Here is a 15,624-nt window from a genome sequence, read left to right on the forward strand (position 1 = left end):
CAACAGATCCGAGAAAATGTAAGTAGACCCAGGCGATAATGATTCATGTTCGTTTGCGTTTGCTTCTTTTTTCCTGTTCTTTAATTAAACTAAGTGCCATATTCAGGGAGTCTATTTGAACTGAGCAATTCTGTCCCACTGCCTTGCTAAATTATACCAAAGATACCAGATTGGATTTCAGAGGTTCTACTCTGCGTCCTCTCTGTGAAAACCTCTATCTTTATGTCAAGAGATCTTCCCATTACTGGGTTGTCCCGGTTTAGTACTGAATTCGGACATTTTCACCAAGGCAGGCCCTGTGATATGAGCATTGGAGTATTTCATGCTTCGATGCTCTCCCTTGCCCTGCATTGAATAGTGCAGGACAAGGGCTTCTTTGTATCTGTTTTTACACAACTAGGTGTAGGCTTCCGCCCAGTAGTGTATTCGGCAATGTCTTTACAGGGTAGGACAGCGCTATCGCCTAGCATACCCTATGGAGAGCCCGGTACATCATTGAATCTCCATATAAAGCCTTTTCTCTGCGCAAATAAGCGCAGGGAAAAGGAGAGCATAGGAGCATGAAATGCCCCGATGCTCATATTAGGGGGGCTACCTGAATAAAAATGTGGGTATGTCCGGGTTCAGCTCTGAACCTGGAAAACCCCTTTAAAGGCTTGTGTGACAGTTTTTTAAGAGCAATCTGGACAGTGGGGCAAAGTAAGATTGCCCTGAGGACTCTGATAGGTCTTGCATGTTCTCTTTAATAGATTCCTCTGTAGCCAACATGTGGATCTGTCATCATCTTTGCAACGCAAGCAGAAGAGGCTGCCAATTACCTTTTTAAAAATGTGTCTGAAGCCTAATTCACACGTCAGTGTTTTGGTCAGTGATTTCCGTCAGTGATTGTGAGCAAAAAACAGGATTTGAGCCTCCACAGAGATAAGTTATAAGGGAAAGATCTGCACCTGTTCTGTGTTTAGAACTGCACCTGGTTTTGGCTCACAATCACTGATAGAAATCACTGACCAAACACTGACATGTGAATGAGGGATAACTATAACTGTCCCTTGGATTTAACTCTTTCAAGATGTCCCTGAGTTTTCCATTACTCATCTTCACCATGATGATAGGCCCGTGACAAGGACCTGTTTTATGTGGGTATGTCTCAGACATCTGTAATGCCATTCAGTCAGTTACCACCCCTGTAAATCAAAGTGTCCCTGAATAAATATAGTATGATAAGGCAATCACAGTATTTAATAGTTCCCTTGGAAGGTTGCTGTGTGAAATGGTGGCTGGATTACATTTACGTAGAAACTACAAGGGGGGATATGGGTACTTCCAATGTAACCCTGGCCGCCCATAAAAATTTAGAGAGGTACGATCGGAGGTCATGGGCAGACTACAACTAAGGCAGTCTGTTAAAATTAGGGATGTGCCCTTACTCACTTGATCTGCTGAAGTCTACATTTGAATTTGAAGAGTATATTTACTTAAGCACTCATGATCTGAAAGCTGCAGGGTGAACAGACACAGCAGGATCAGTTATATTTTCTTTGCACTGTAAGGAGTCCACAATTACTGTGTAGTCCAGGAAGTAGATGGTCCTAGAGGTTCCCTCTTCAGAAGCAGGTAAGTGTTGGGCCACTGACCTGCTGAGGCCAATGTTCTGCAGTCTGCCAGACAATGTGTTCAGCCCATGTATAGTGAATGATGGGACAACCAAAAGCTCCACTTCAAAACCCTCTGTGATGCCTTCAGAGTGCTCGGGCAGTGGAGAGAGATATCTCCAGGGTGCTGTATGGGCAGGCCACATTTCTTCCTTTTCCAGCAGTGGTTCTGTGAATGGCCTTGTCACTTTCAAGATGGTGCTTAGGTAAGGTTTAAATTCAGGCCTTTCTGATCTGAGGATATGGAACAGTGGTGTGCAGTTCTGGTGGCTGCACACATGTCTGTTTATATTCCTGCCACCTCTATGGTTAGACATGGTATGTCACTGCTCTGGGCAGGGTAGAAATTGAGCTCACAACTTCACTTGTGGGACTAGACAGCAAATTCTGAGTGGCGCTGAAATTTGGTCTGTGCCACTGGGTGATAAGGCAGGCTGGACCACCACATCGGAGCCACGGTTCTCCCAGGCCACTTTATGGTGATGCTGCATGTGTTGACACCGCAGAGTATGGCATTTTCCCCCTAACACTCCGTGCTGACTGCCTGCTACCGCTGCCTCCGTGAACCTCTGCATCGCTACTTTCCAGGCAGGTAGGCTCCTGCAAAGTGGGTGGTCTACCCCGGGCACGTTTGGCTTCTGACCTACCAGTGCTGCCACCCTGCTGACTCATGGCCACGCTACCACACTGCTGGCATAGCCGCTGGCTCACGCGCAAGCTGCCACCCTCTTCTTTTGATGATGATGATTTCGTTCCTCCACTGTTCCCCTGGTTTATTTGATGCTATTTTGCAATATTGGAGGCTGCAGTACAGGTTTCCCATGGCCACTCAGACCCCCCCCCCCAAACCCTTGCAATACATCCTTAGATGCTGTTCACAAGATTCATTCTGTCCTACCCTCCTTCTTTTACTTCTCCTCTGCTCCCTCTTACTCTCCCTCTTTCACAACTCCCTTCTCTGATAATTGTACTGAACATTTCCAAAGACTCTCTTTCTCTTCCTGTCACAACAAAACCTTAGAAGTTGTTCTATGCTTTAACCCCTTCTCGACATCCGTTGTACATGTACGGCTCTCTGTTTTGCTCGAACAGCGGCAGTGGTCCAGCTGACAGCGGGGCCCCTGCTGCATTCGCCAATATTGGTGAAAACACAGATGGCGGCACATTAACCCATTCTATACCATGGTCAACGCTGACCATGGCATGTACAGGGTTTGCGGAGGGAGCTGCAGTGACGGGGACCCAATGGCTGGCATGGCAGACCAATGCCTTCCACAGGCAACGGGGCCTGCCAGCTTTTTTTTTTTTTTCAAAAAGCATTTATTGTGCTACGTCTGTAACGACAGCTGTATAAAAATATCATATGATCTACCCTATCAGATGAACGCCATAAAAAAACTGTCAAAAAAGCTATTTTTTGCCAGCTTGCCTTACTTGAGCGATCAAAAAGCATTATGTACCCCAAGTTTGTACCAATGAAATTTTCACCTCATCTTGCAAAAAATTTAACCCCCAAACAGCAATTTATGACCACAAATGGGGTGTTGCCATGTACAGGAGAAATTGCTTAACAAAATTTGGGGTGCTTTTTCTCCTGTTACCCCTTGTGAAAATGAAAAATGGGGAGCTTATGCAACATTTTATTGGAAGAAACTCAAATTTTTATTTTCATAGCCAAGTGTTTCTAAATTCTATGAAATGCCAAATGTCAAAGCATTATCATTGGAGTGTATGAGAAATTTACGAACAGATATACGCCACAAGAAGTGTAAAGTCTGCCTAAGTTATGTAGAGGCCGCTTCAGGAAGGATAAAGACCGGCATCTAAATCACGAGTCTTCATAAATGTCGCCTTATGTTCCTATGGGGCCCTGCCAAAAGCAAGGGCACCATAGAAACTAATGTGTGGCATCTTCTGTTCATTCAGGAGGGCAGAAGCTGCCACACAATGCATCTGGCTCCCCCGGTCCTCCCCAGGAAAGCTGAAGCACACCCAGAAGCACGTGCGTCTGGGTTTTAGCACCTCCAGGTGCCATGGTGACGTTTGACCACGGCATCTGAATGGTTAAATGTCTATGACCAGCATTACCGCCAGTTGCAGACATTAGTCCTGGGTGCCTGCTGTTTAAACCATTTTTAAATGCCCGATCACTGGCATAAATTTACGTATGGCAGTCAGGAAGGGTTTAAACTGTATTCAGGTACGTAATAACTAACAAGCAGAGCAGAGAGGAGGACGAGGCAGCTCTTTATCTCAGTATTCTGAAGTAACTTGTTCTGCTGTGCGATTAGGACAGGTTTTGTGTGTACTAATAGGACGGTGGCCATTTCTTTTCTCCTAATAATTGCTTTCTATACAAAACAAGTTATTAGGATGAGTTCACAATTCAGTTATTTCCATCAGTTATTGTGAGTCAAAACCTCTAGTGAAGCCTACAGAGAGGTAAGGTATAATGGAAAGCTATTCACCTGTTCTGTGGTTTTGACCCGCACCTGGTTTTGACTTACAATAACTGATGGAAATAACTGAAGTGTGAACTTAGCCTTATAAATACTGAAAGTTATTTGGGAGTGTATTCATAATAAAGTAATATTTAAGTATTTTAATTTTCTTAATTCCCGGAGAACTCCTTTAACTTGTTTCCCACCACCTTGCAGTGGAGTCTGTATAGCTTGATCACTTTGCTGACACAAATACACAGTAGTTTTCAAATGTGCTATAGCCTAGAACCCTGCAGTCTCTCTTGGGCAATGTTATTCCCCATAGATGAGCCACCTCTATGGTCCATATGGTCTGGAGAAGCAGGAGATAGATTTCATGCTCCCTCATTCCCCACTTTCCTCTCTGCAACTCCCTCTAACTAGCTCTGCCTCTACCTTGGCAGGAAGTCAGACCAGCCCACTGCTACCAAAAGGGGTGGAATGGGATGGAAAGTCCCATTCCCGTTGCCAACCATACCTCATCTGCTGGTGAACAAAGTGTACAGTGAATTACAGGATCGAGCTTGAGTCCGCGCGATAGACGGGATCGCGCTGCTACTGAGGCCGACGGCGCATGCGTCGCCTGTACAAGCGCGGTCCCGGCGACTGAGCCGGGTATCAATTAGACTGCATAGAGGCGGGGTTAGGGCAGGGGAGTTACAGCCTGGAGTGAGGGAAGGGCTACCCCCTTGACTTCTATCGTGACTTGTGGAGCTGGAGAAGAGTACTTTATAAGGTGATTTTTTTCATGCATATACAGACGTGGACAAAATTGTTGGTACCCTTTGGTCAATGAAAGAAAAAGTCACAATGGTCACAGAAATAACTTTAATCTGACAAAAGTAATAATAAATTAAAATTCTATAAATGTTAACCAATGAAAGTCAGACATTGTTTTTCAACCATGCTTCAACAGAATTATGTAAAAAAATAAACTCATGAAACAGGCATGGACAAAAATGATGGTACCCCTAGAAAACACAGAACATAATGTGACCAAAGGGACATGTTAATTCAAGGTGTGTCCACTAATTAGCATCACAGGTGTCTACAACCTTGTAATCAGCCATTGGGCCTATATATATGGCTCCAGGTAATCACTGTGTTGTTTGGTGATATGGTGTGTACCACACTCGACATGGACCAGAGGAAGCAAAGGAAAGAGCTGTCTCAAGAGATCAGAAAGAAAATTATAGACAAGCATGTTAAAGGTAAAGGCTATAAGACCATCTCCAAGCAACTAGATGTTCCTGTGAGTACAGTTGCACATATTATTCATAAGTTTAAGATCCATGGGACTGTAGCCAACCTCCCTGGACGTGGCCGCAGGAGGAAAATTGATGACAAATCTAAGAGACGGATAATCCGAATGGTAACAAAAGAGCCTAGAAAGACTTCTAAAGAGATTCAAGGTGAACTTCATGCTCAAGGAACATCAGTGTCAGATCGCACCATCCGTCGTTGTTTGAGCCAAAGTGGACTACATGGGAGACGACCAAGGAGGACACCATTGTTGAAAACGAATCATAAAAAAGCAAGACTGGAATATGCCAAACTACATGTTGACAAGCCACAAAGCTTCTGGGAGAATGTCCTGTGGACAGATGAGACAAAAATCGAAGTTTTTGCCAAGGCACATCAGCTGTATGTTCACAGACGAAAAAATGAAGCATATCAAGAAAAGAACACTGTCCCTACTGTGAAACATGGAGGAGGCTCTGTTATGTTCTGGGGCTGCTTTGCTGCGTCTGGCACAGGGTGTCTTGAATCTGTGCAGGGTACAATGAAATCTCAAGACTATCAAGGAATTCTAGAGAGAAATGTACTAGCCAGTGTCAGAAAGCTTGGTCTCAGTCGCAGGTCATGGGTCTTGCAACAGGACAATGACCCAAAACACACCGCTAAAAACACCCAAGAATGGCTAAGAGGAAAAAATTGGACTATTCTAAAGTGGCCTTCTATGAGCCCTGACCTCAATCCTATTGAGCATCTTTGGAAGGAGCTGAAACATGCAGTCTGGAAAAGGCACCCTTCAAACCGGACACAACTGGAGCAGTTTGCTCATGAGGAGTGGGCCAAAATACCTGCTGAGAGGTGCAGATGTCTCATTGACAGTTACAGGAAGCGTTTGATTGCAGTGATTGCCTCAAAAGGTTGCGCAACAAAATATTAAGTTAGGGGTACCATCATTTTTGTCCATGCCTGTTTCATGAGTTTATTTTTTTACATAATTCTGTTGAAGCATGGTTGAAAAACAATGTCTGACTTTCATTGGTTAACATTTATAGAATTTTAATTTATTATTACTTTTGTCAGATTAAAGTTATTTCTGTGACCATTGTGACTTTTTCTTTCATTGACCAAAGGGTACCAACAATTTTGTCCACGTCTGTACATGGCAGAAAAGCGGGACAAGACTGTATGATAACACAATGAGGATGATCTATAAGGTACTTTTGATAGTTTATTAAGTGAAATGCAGGTGAAAGGTTCGCTTTAAGTCTATTGAGTATATTGCTTGATGTAGTAACTGCACTGGCAGCACCTACATCAGTTACTTACTCTTATGTTGTATATATAGAGGACAAATTTAGTACCTCTGCCTTTTGAACCCCAAGTTACAAGCTCCCCATTACTGCCATATAGGGGACCAGACCTAACAATGCATCACTTCTAGTAAGATCTTCCAGAGTCAATTGGTGCTACACTATCTACACACTTTGCAGAACAGACAAATGGCCGTACCACGTCCAGGTGGTGCTCACTGTATAAAATCCCAAAAGTAAAAAAAAAATCACATCCAATACAATAGTAGAAGAGTCAGGTTTGTATCTTTATTTCACATCAATCCAAAAACTGAGGATTTCCCTCCCGTTTGCAGTTGAAGCAGAACCGTGACCCGATAAATATGTGGGTTGTAAAAATCTTACATAATGACCACTGTAGCATCCTGATCAGCTCACTCCTCAGTAATGCTGGGTGTTTATAGATTGCACCAAATATATATTTTTCGTGTTCACCTTACTTTGTATCTGATCTGTGGACTCCTCATCATGAGAACAGGGGTCCTGTGCTCCATATGCATGTAGGGGCAGGTCAAGCATGCAGTTAAACCCCAACCAATCAGATGCTTATGCCCTGTCCTGTGGATGAGGCATACATTTCATTCCTGGCACATCCATTTCAACACTCAATACATTTGTCAACGATTGAGTGAAGATTGTACAATTCGTTATTATTTAGTGATTTGTAATGTGCTGTCTCAGGGGATGATTTGATCACATTCCAGGTTCAGTTATATCATTATTACTTTTTTACAGTGCATTCTCAGTGCAGATGTCAGCAATCTTCCACCTGTGCCTTTAGGGCTGGCGGGTGAATGCATCCTTAATCCGGTATGTGCCACTACCTCTAGGCTATAGCTGTTCTCTGAACTCCTGCATCACCATCAAAGCCTTCACCTTATTTCTTGAATTTGTGGAAAGGGGATCTGCAGGTAAGCAATGTAGTGGATGCTTAAATATGAAGTGCTTTACTTTTAGTAGACAATACCTCAGTATATACAGCATTTGAATATGCCACTATTTTTTCCTTATGGTTTCTGAGAAAAGATTTCAGTGTGTTTGGAGCAGGGCAGATTAGGTGCATCATTGGCCTGGGGCTATCTACCCAACTTGAGCCCCCTCCCCTCCATTTTCCCATGACATCCCCCAGCAGTTTAAAAAAAAAATCTGTATGAAGAGGCTGCGGTCCTTACTGAGCACTGAAGCCTCTTCCTCGGCCATGCGCTGCTCAGTCTTATCTAAGTGAAAAGGGCTGAGCTGCAATACCAAGTACAGCCACTATACAATGGATAGCGCTGTGCTTGGCAAGCAGCGAGGAGGCCCCGTTGCTCACTGGAGCACCACGATCTCCTCAAACTGCTGATCGGCCGGGGGGGGGGGGGGAGTTGATTTGGAACCCTCCAATCTCAAAATTGATTACCTATCTACCTGAGGGTAGGCCAACAATGTGTAAATCCTGGAGAAACTTATTTTATTTGTAGTGTTACATAGGACTTGAGGTGACATCTACTACATTATCTATACTCAGAGAGCTATCACTATGCTATCTGTGCTGCCACATAGGTCTACAGGTACCATCTACTACATTATCAGTACTCAGAGTTATCACTGTGTTATCTGTGGTGTTACATAGGACTGCAGGTAACATCTACTACATTATCTGTACTCAGAGAGTTATCACTGTGTTAGGGCTCATGCACACAAACGTATTATCCGTGTTTGCTTTTTGCGGACCGTATGCGGAACCATTGATTTCAATGGGTTCGCAAACAAAAAGAAAGTTACTCCGTGTGCATTCCATTTCCGTATTTTCGTTCCACAAAGAATAGAACATGTCCTATTATTATCCGCATTATGGACAAGGATAGGACTGTTCTATTAGGGACCAGCTGTACTGTTCTTCAAAGTACTGAATGCATGCAGATGTCATCCGTATGTTTTGCGGATCCGTTTTTGTTACTTGCAGTCCTATGTATCACCACAGGTAACACAGGACTGCAGGGACCATCTCTAGGTACAGATAATGTAGCAGATGTTACCTGCATACTGGTGCTGCCTCCTCTTTCGATGCTCCTCTAACCTCCTCTTTTTCCCAGCAACGAGAAAGTTTCAGTGGCAAGAGGGAGGGGGACTGTCAGCAGCTGAGAGCGGACCTTTAACAGAAGGTGTGCAGCTGCACTGCTTAGGGGGACAGAGCAGTACTACGCACTGCTGAATTCATAACATGTGTATATGGGCATTTGGGGCGATGTTGGGCCCCACAGAAATGTCGGGCCGGGGCTGCCGACCCAAACGCCCGTATTATAATTCACCATTGTTTGGAGGATATATAAAGGTACAGTATGGTCCTATAGACTGCTTTCCGTGCTATTTTGTGGCTCCGTATATCTCAGAGGTTTTACTTAATCACAACAATAAGCTTGTGTGCATGAGCCATTATAGATTAATTGGACTACTTTCTATAAAATAAAGTATATGAATGTAACTTCTTTTAAAACGTTTATAGTAACTGTAGAAAAAAAGTAATTGTAATAAAAATGATCTGTCTTTCAGAGCATTACATAATGGGACTCACATTTAGTGGAGGTAAGGACTCTACTTTTATAAGAGAGATGAAGATGTGATTATTCTCACTATATTGTTAAGTTCTGTTCTAATTGGGGTAATCTTAAGGCCTCCTGCACACAAACTAAGTGCACTGAACTAAATCTTTTTTCTCCTCCTCTTCACTACATTGACTAGTGTTTTAGAATACTACCACATTTCAAGATGAATTTAGATAACTGAGATTTAAGAAAAAGCACTTAGGCCTCCTGCACACGAACGTGTGTGCTCCGTGGCCGTATTGCAGACCGCACACCGGAATTACGGAGTGCTTCCATGGGGTTTCGTGTGCAGGAGGCCTAAGTGCTTTTTCTTAAATCTCAGTTATCTCAATTCATCTTGAAATGTGGTATTCTAAAACACTAGTCCATGTAGTGAAGAGGAGGAGAAAAAAGGAGATTTAGTTCAGTGCACTGGTCAATATAGCTTTCATGCTAAGACAAATGAACTTGTCTAAAGAGAAAGAAGCAGGATAAACCTCCCTAAATCTCCAAAGTCTGCAATAAAATACAGTGGGGAAAGTTTACTAAATTGTCACATGCCTGTCTTAGTCTGAAGCTACTTTCACACTGGCATTTTGGTTTCCGTTTGTGAGATCCGTTTCAGGGCTCTCACAAGCGGTCCAAAACGGATCAGTTTTGCCCTAATGCATTCTGAATGGATAAGGATCTGTTCAGAATGCATCAGTTTGCCTCCGTTTCGCCTCCATCCCGCTCTGGACGCAGACACCAAAATGCTGCTTGCAGCGTTTAGGTGTCCGCCAGATGATGCGGAGGCAGACACACAATGTAAGTCAATGGGGATGGATCCAGTCTCACTGACACAATATGGCACAATAGAAAACAGATCCGTCCCCCATTGACTTTCAATAGTGTTCAAGACGGATCCGTTTTGGCTTTGTTACAGATAATACAATTGGATCCATTCTGAACGGATGCATGTGGTTGTATTATCTGAACGGAAGAGTTTGTGCAGATCCATGACTGATCCGCACCAAACGCGAATGTGAAAGTAGCCTAAAGTGTGCAGGAGTAAGATGCCACAAATGATTAAGAGACACAGGCCTCTATGTTTGTCAATGTGCCAGAAAATTAAAGGGGTTAGCCCAAGATTAATGTAAAAAAATCAGACATCATATACTAAATGACAATCTCTAACAAAGCTAGAACCAGCCCTGTACCTCACATGGATTCAGAGATCTCCCCATTCATTGCTCTGCTAGATTTATGTCAAGTTGGCCGCTCAAGGGGAGTGTCTTTTCTGCTGCGCTGCAGCCCAGGGGGCGTGTCCATGCTCTCCCTATCATAGCTCAGGAGGCGTGTCCATGCTCCACCTATCACAACTCGGGAAGCAATTGAAGGATGAAGCTGAGCATGTGCGGCCATCTCAGTGAGCAGGACAAAGAAATGAGAAAAAAACTGCAGGTGGCGCTGTACAGATACATTTTATTGAATAACTCAATTTTTTTGTTACATGCAATTACAAAAGTATTCAAATGCAGTTACTAGTTTTAAAACTGTAGAACATTTACCATGGGACCACCCCATTTAAATCTACGCCACCCATGATCTGGCACAAATCTGTAGTGTAATTTACACCAGTTTCTGTATAATAATGTGAAGAAAAGAATGGAACCCACTGGTCTGCCCTGCCAGCAATATGGATGGAGAAGCAGTGTTCTTTAAATGTTCTTTTTTATATATTTTTTAATATGATGAACGATATAATAAATGGTATATTTAAAAAAAATAAAGAAGAACATTTAAAGAACACATCAATATTGCTGGCAGCGCCGACCAGTGGGTTCCATTGTTTGCTTCACATTATCTAGAAAATCATCCTGGCACTCGTTCATCCGAGCCAGGAGGGAACCTGGGCAGCAGCACAGCATCACTTTATGCTGGTAAGGATTAAAAACCAGTGAAGCCACCATAGCTGCTGTGACTACTCACAACAGCATCTGGTAAGCGCATATACCTTACTATGACTGCACATCTTTCAAGGTGATATTGCACATGAGGTGCTGTATGTTTTTGATTTTCTTTTGTCTATATATATTACACCAGTTTTTGGCATAAACTATGGAGAATCTGTTGGTCTGCAGGAGCTGTAGAGTTATGAAGATTTTCCTGCGTACTTTAAATTCAGTATTCTCCACATCGCTGACTTCTCAGAGTATGGAGTTTATAGTTTCTCAATGGGGCCGCAGTGCATGAAGTACGGGCAGAAGCATGTATTCCTGCTCCTGCCTGTGCCCCCCGATGTTTACTAAATGCTGGCCTATCACATGGGTACCCCTAGTGTACTCTGTGCACTGCTGAGAAGTCAACAATGTGGAGAATAGTGAATTTAAAGCTCGCAGGAAATCTGTGCTTTAGAAGGGAATATCTCTAGTAAAAATACAAAATCCATTAATAAAATACATTAGAAAAATTATTATTATGGCTAGGGATGAGCAAATACTGTACGGAGCAGGAGGTGGGTACAGTATTAGAATGTATTGGCTCCGATGAGCCGAAGTTATTGCTTCGCAAAGTAACTTAATAAATTAATTTGTACTGTAAAAAAACATTTCCCGAACTCAGGTTAGGTTCCAAGATACCACCTGGAACAGATCCCGAGTTCAGGAAAAATGGTTTTGTACAGTAAAAATTAATTTATGAAGTTAGTTCGCGAAGCAATAACTTCGGCTCATCGGAGCCAATACATTCTAATACTGTACCCACCTCCTGCTCCGTACAGTATTAGAACCAAGTTTTATGCGAATCAACTTTGGATGTTTCATCCGAAGTCGATTCGCTCATCCCTAATTAGGGCATTTAAATAAAATCATTAAAAGTTTAGTTACTCTTTAATTCTCTTTACCACAAAATATCGCTCAGGACTCTTGTTGAGACCATTTAGTGTTAAGATTCAAAACATTTCTCATTTGGACAATAGTTTAAAACCTTTATCAAACCTCATCTGTTCACATTCTGTAATCTCCATTTTACTCGATCTTTTCGTGACACTCTGAGAAAATAATGGGAGCGCTATGCTTATTGTATCCTGCTAAAATGTTTGATTAGTCATCCCTTATAATCATAGTCATAAAAGAGGCCACAAATGCATCTCTCTCTTTTATATACAATATATCTTTTCATCTTTTATCTTCCTTATATTCATGACCAAACGACTAGACCAATCTGCACCAAATTTACCGCATGAGTAAATCAGGTGCTTCCAAAGGTTGTAGACTAAGTTTCTGCTCTCTAAGACCTACAGTTTTTGAGATAGTCACAAAATTAAATTGTAATACAAAAACATGTATGGCATAATCATATGACCCATATTAGGCTACTTTCACATATGCGTTCGGTGCGGATCTGGTATCTGCACAGTCGGATCCGCACCTATAAATGTAAAAGATGGATCCGTTCAGTTAAAATTCTAAGTCTAAGTGTATGCAGACGGCTCCATCCTGACTTTACATTGAAAGTCAATGGAGGATGGATCTGTTTACAATTGCACCAATATTGTGTCCAGATCCGTCCCCATTGACTTCCATTGTAACCCAGGACGGATCCGTTTGGCTCCGCATCGCCGGGCAGACACCAAAACGCTGCAAGCAGCGTTTTGGTGTCCGCCTCCAGAGCAGAATGGAGGCGGAATGGAGCCAAACTGATGCATTCTGAATGCATTCCATTTGGGGCCGCTTGTGAGATCCTTGAAACGGATCTCACAGGCGGAACCAGTGGCATTGCCAGGGGGGACCAGAGGGGGCCACGGCCCCCGTACATCACGCTGTGCCCCCCCATGTGCCCCCCCAACTAAAATGCCCTCCCAGCAGTCGGGCACAGGGAGATGAGCGCTTCCATTGCTCTCATCTCCATAGTCATCTGCCTGTGCTGCGGCAGGGGAGGGAGAGGCGTGTCCCTTTCCCTTCCTCTGATAGGCTTCAGGCACTAGGCCATACAGCGCGGGACACAGGCCGGAAAAGGCTGCATCGCATCGCTGACATGGAGGTAAGTATAAGTGTATTTTTTTTGTTTTTTACAATAGTTTTACAGGCACATTGGGGGGCTCTTGTTACTGGCACATTGGGGGGGCTTATTACTGGCACATGATGGGGGGCTTATTACTGGCACATTGGGGGGCTTATTACTGGCACATTATGGGGGGCTTATGACTGACACATGATGGGGGCTTATTACTGACACATGATTGGGGGCTTATTACAATACTGGCAGATGATGGGGGGCTTATTACATTACTGGCGCATGATGGGGGGGCTTATTACTGTAACGGAATGCCTAGCACCCCGACCGGGTACCTCCGTCGATAGATGCTCCTTGTGCTTTCCGAGTACTCCAAGCACTCCACTTGACACCGTCAGCGCTGCAGACCCCACGAACCGCCGAAGCTTGGCTGGGGTCTCACCGCCCTCCACCCACCCTGGACCTACGACAAGGCTCCAGTGGGTGAACCTCTCCTAAATGCAGAGACAGGAACCAGGAACAAGCTCTTACAAGAGCTTCTACTCAGGGGAGTATTGTGATATAGCAATCCCCAAGAGTGTAGTTATCGCATTCCCCAAACATGAGCCAAGACTTCATGAAGGTATAAAAACAGCATCTCTTTATTGAGGGCTACCCGCCCGTATTTATGCAGGTCCCCATCTGGTGGACACACCCCCAGGGGACCAGAAGGGAGACTGCGACACACAGACACAACACATCCCCACAATGCACCATGGCCTCCTCCCCTCTGCCCCGGAGACACCCGAGGAGCAATTCAATTATCTCTCAGGACAAAGGGAAATCGCCAATACACATGTGGAGACAACAGGAAAGAAATTACCATTTAAACACACAACGGGACAATGGCACAATGGGACAATAGAAACACACCCAGCATATTCCTCCCCTCTGTCTAGGAGACAATTGAGTCAATCTCTGTATCTACCCAACTATCTCCTAAGCTGAAAAGTTACACCTCTCATAAATTGCCGCAACTTTGTGAGCCTACATTGTACATACACATAACCCATATCAACCCAACCAGTATAACTTGGGGACAAACCCATCCAAAATTCACTCAAATAGGTTCAAGGGTTTAAAAGTTAGCAAAAGTATCTCAAAGGGCCGTAATCTTGGGGTAGGAGGCTGGCAAACAGCCCCCTCCAAAACACTGTGGTGAGGTTGGTTTCGTCACACATCTCCCCCTCCTAGGGAAGACTAGCCAGATACCTGACCTCACGGTCAGTACCTGAGTTAGTCTGGCAGTCCAACCACAAACCAATACTGCACCTGTTGAATCTTGGGGCCTGACTCTGTTCTGTATATCCCCAGCTGTTGAGTGGGCATCTGCTACTCCTTGCTTCCTTGTGGTTCTCCAGCTTGGAGCTGTAGGTACTTGGTGGGCAGAGGCCGACTGCGCTCTGCCCAGATGCCAGCTCTTCCGCTGGGGTAGCCTGTAGGTAGTCCGGCTCTGAAGAACAGGATAGGGGAGGGCAGAGGCCAACTGCGCTCTTCCCAGAGGCCAGCTCGTCCGCTGGGGTAGCCTGTGGGAAGTCCGGCTCTGGAGAAGAGGATAGGGGAGGGCAGAGGCCGACTGCACTCTGCCCAGATGCCAGCTCTTCCGCTGGGGTAGCCTGTGGGAAGTCCAGCTCTGGAGAAGAGGATAGGGGAGGGCAGAGGCCAACTGCGCTCTGCCCAGATGCCAGCTCTTCCGCTGGGATAGGGTCAGGGAATCCTACCCCCAGGACCTTGTTGCGGATCATCTGTGGACAGGAGGGATCGCTTACCTCCTCCTCCTGGCATTCCTGTGGGGTTGGTGTGGACTCTGTACCGGCCTGGTGCAGAGACTGCGGTCCCATCTGGGTCATTGGAGTTAGGGGTGCTGTCCCCCTGTGGTTGGGGAGAGAGACCGGTTGTCTCCTCTCCCTTCAAAGTACACTGCCGCTGGGGAGAGAGACCGGCTGTCTCTTCTCCTATTAACACCCTCTGCCGCTGGGAAGGGAGGACGACACCCTTCTCTCCCTGTATTACCACCATCTGGAGTTGGAGATCTGGGCCGGCTGCCCAGCATCCCTGTAGGGCCGATGGAGAGATCTCGGTCCCATCTCCACCTGCCATCTGTGGGTCTTCCCAGGACCAGTCTGTGAGGTCCCTCAACATTTGCGAGTAAAGACCACCTGCGTCCACACCTGGCAACTCCGGCTGCTGCTGAGGGTCTGGGCCAGCTGCCCAGCATCCCGGTGGAGAGACCTCAGTCCCGTCTCCACCTGCCTGTTGTGGTTCCTCACAGGACCCGTCTATGAGGACCCCTACTTCGGGTTCCTCT

At 44.9% G+C, this 15,624-nt stretch overlaps 1 protein-coding gene across 4 annotated transcripts in view; it reads left to right on the plus strand.

The window, feature by feature from the left end:
* The first annotated feature begins 1,486 nt into the window (after positions 1 to 1,486).
* Positions 1,487 to 15,624, plus strand: part of LOC122920771 (transmembrane protein 272-like) — a 103,752-nt gene continuing 89,614 nt past the window's right edge. For all 4 annotated transcript variants that reach the window (XR_006386938.1, XR_006386937.1, XR_006386936.1 and 1 more), the window contains exons 1-3: positions 1,487 to 1,614; positions 7,453 to 7,628; positions 9,250 to 9,282. Coding sequence is in view for 1 of the 4 variants with exons in the window: in XM_044270495.1 (XP_044126430.1) it covers positions 9,261 to 9,282 (22 nt within the window). In the remaining 3 variants the exon portion in view is untranslated. The remainder of the gene's footprint in view (positions 1,615 to 7,452; positions 7,629 to 9,249; positions 9,283 to 15,624) is intronic.

This window comes from Bufo gargarizans, chromosome 10 (genome assembly GCF_014858855.1).
Source record: "Bufo gargarizans isolate SCDJY-AF-19 chromosome 10, ASM1485885v1, whole genome shotgun sequence".
NCBI lineage: Eukaryota > Metazoa > Chordata > Amphibia > Anura > Bufonidae > Bufo > Bufo gargarizans.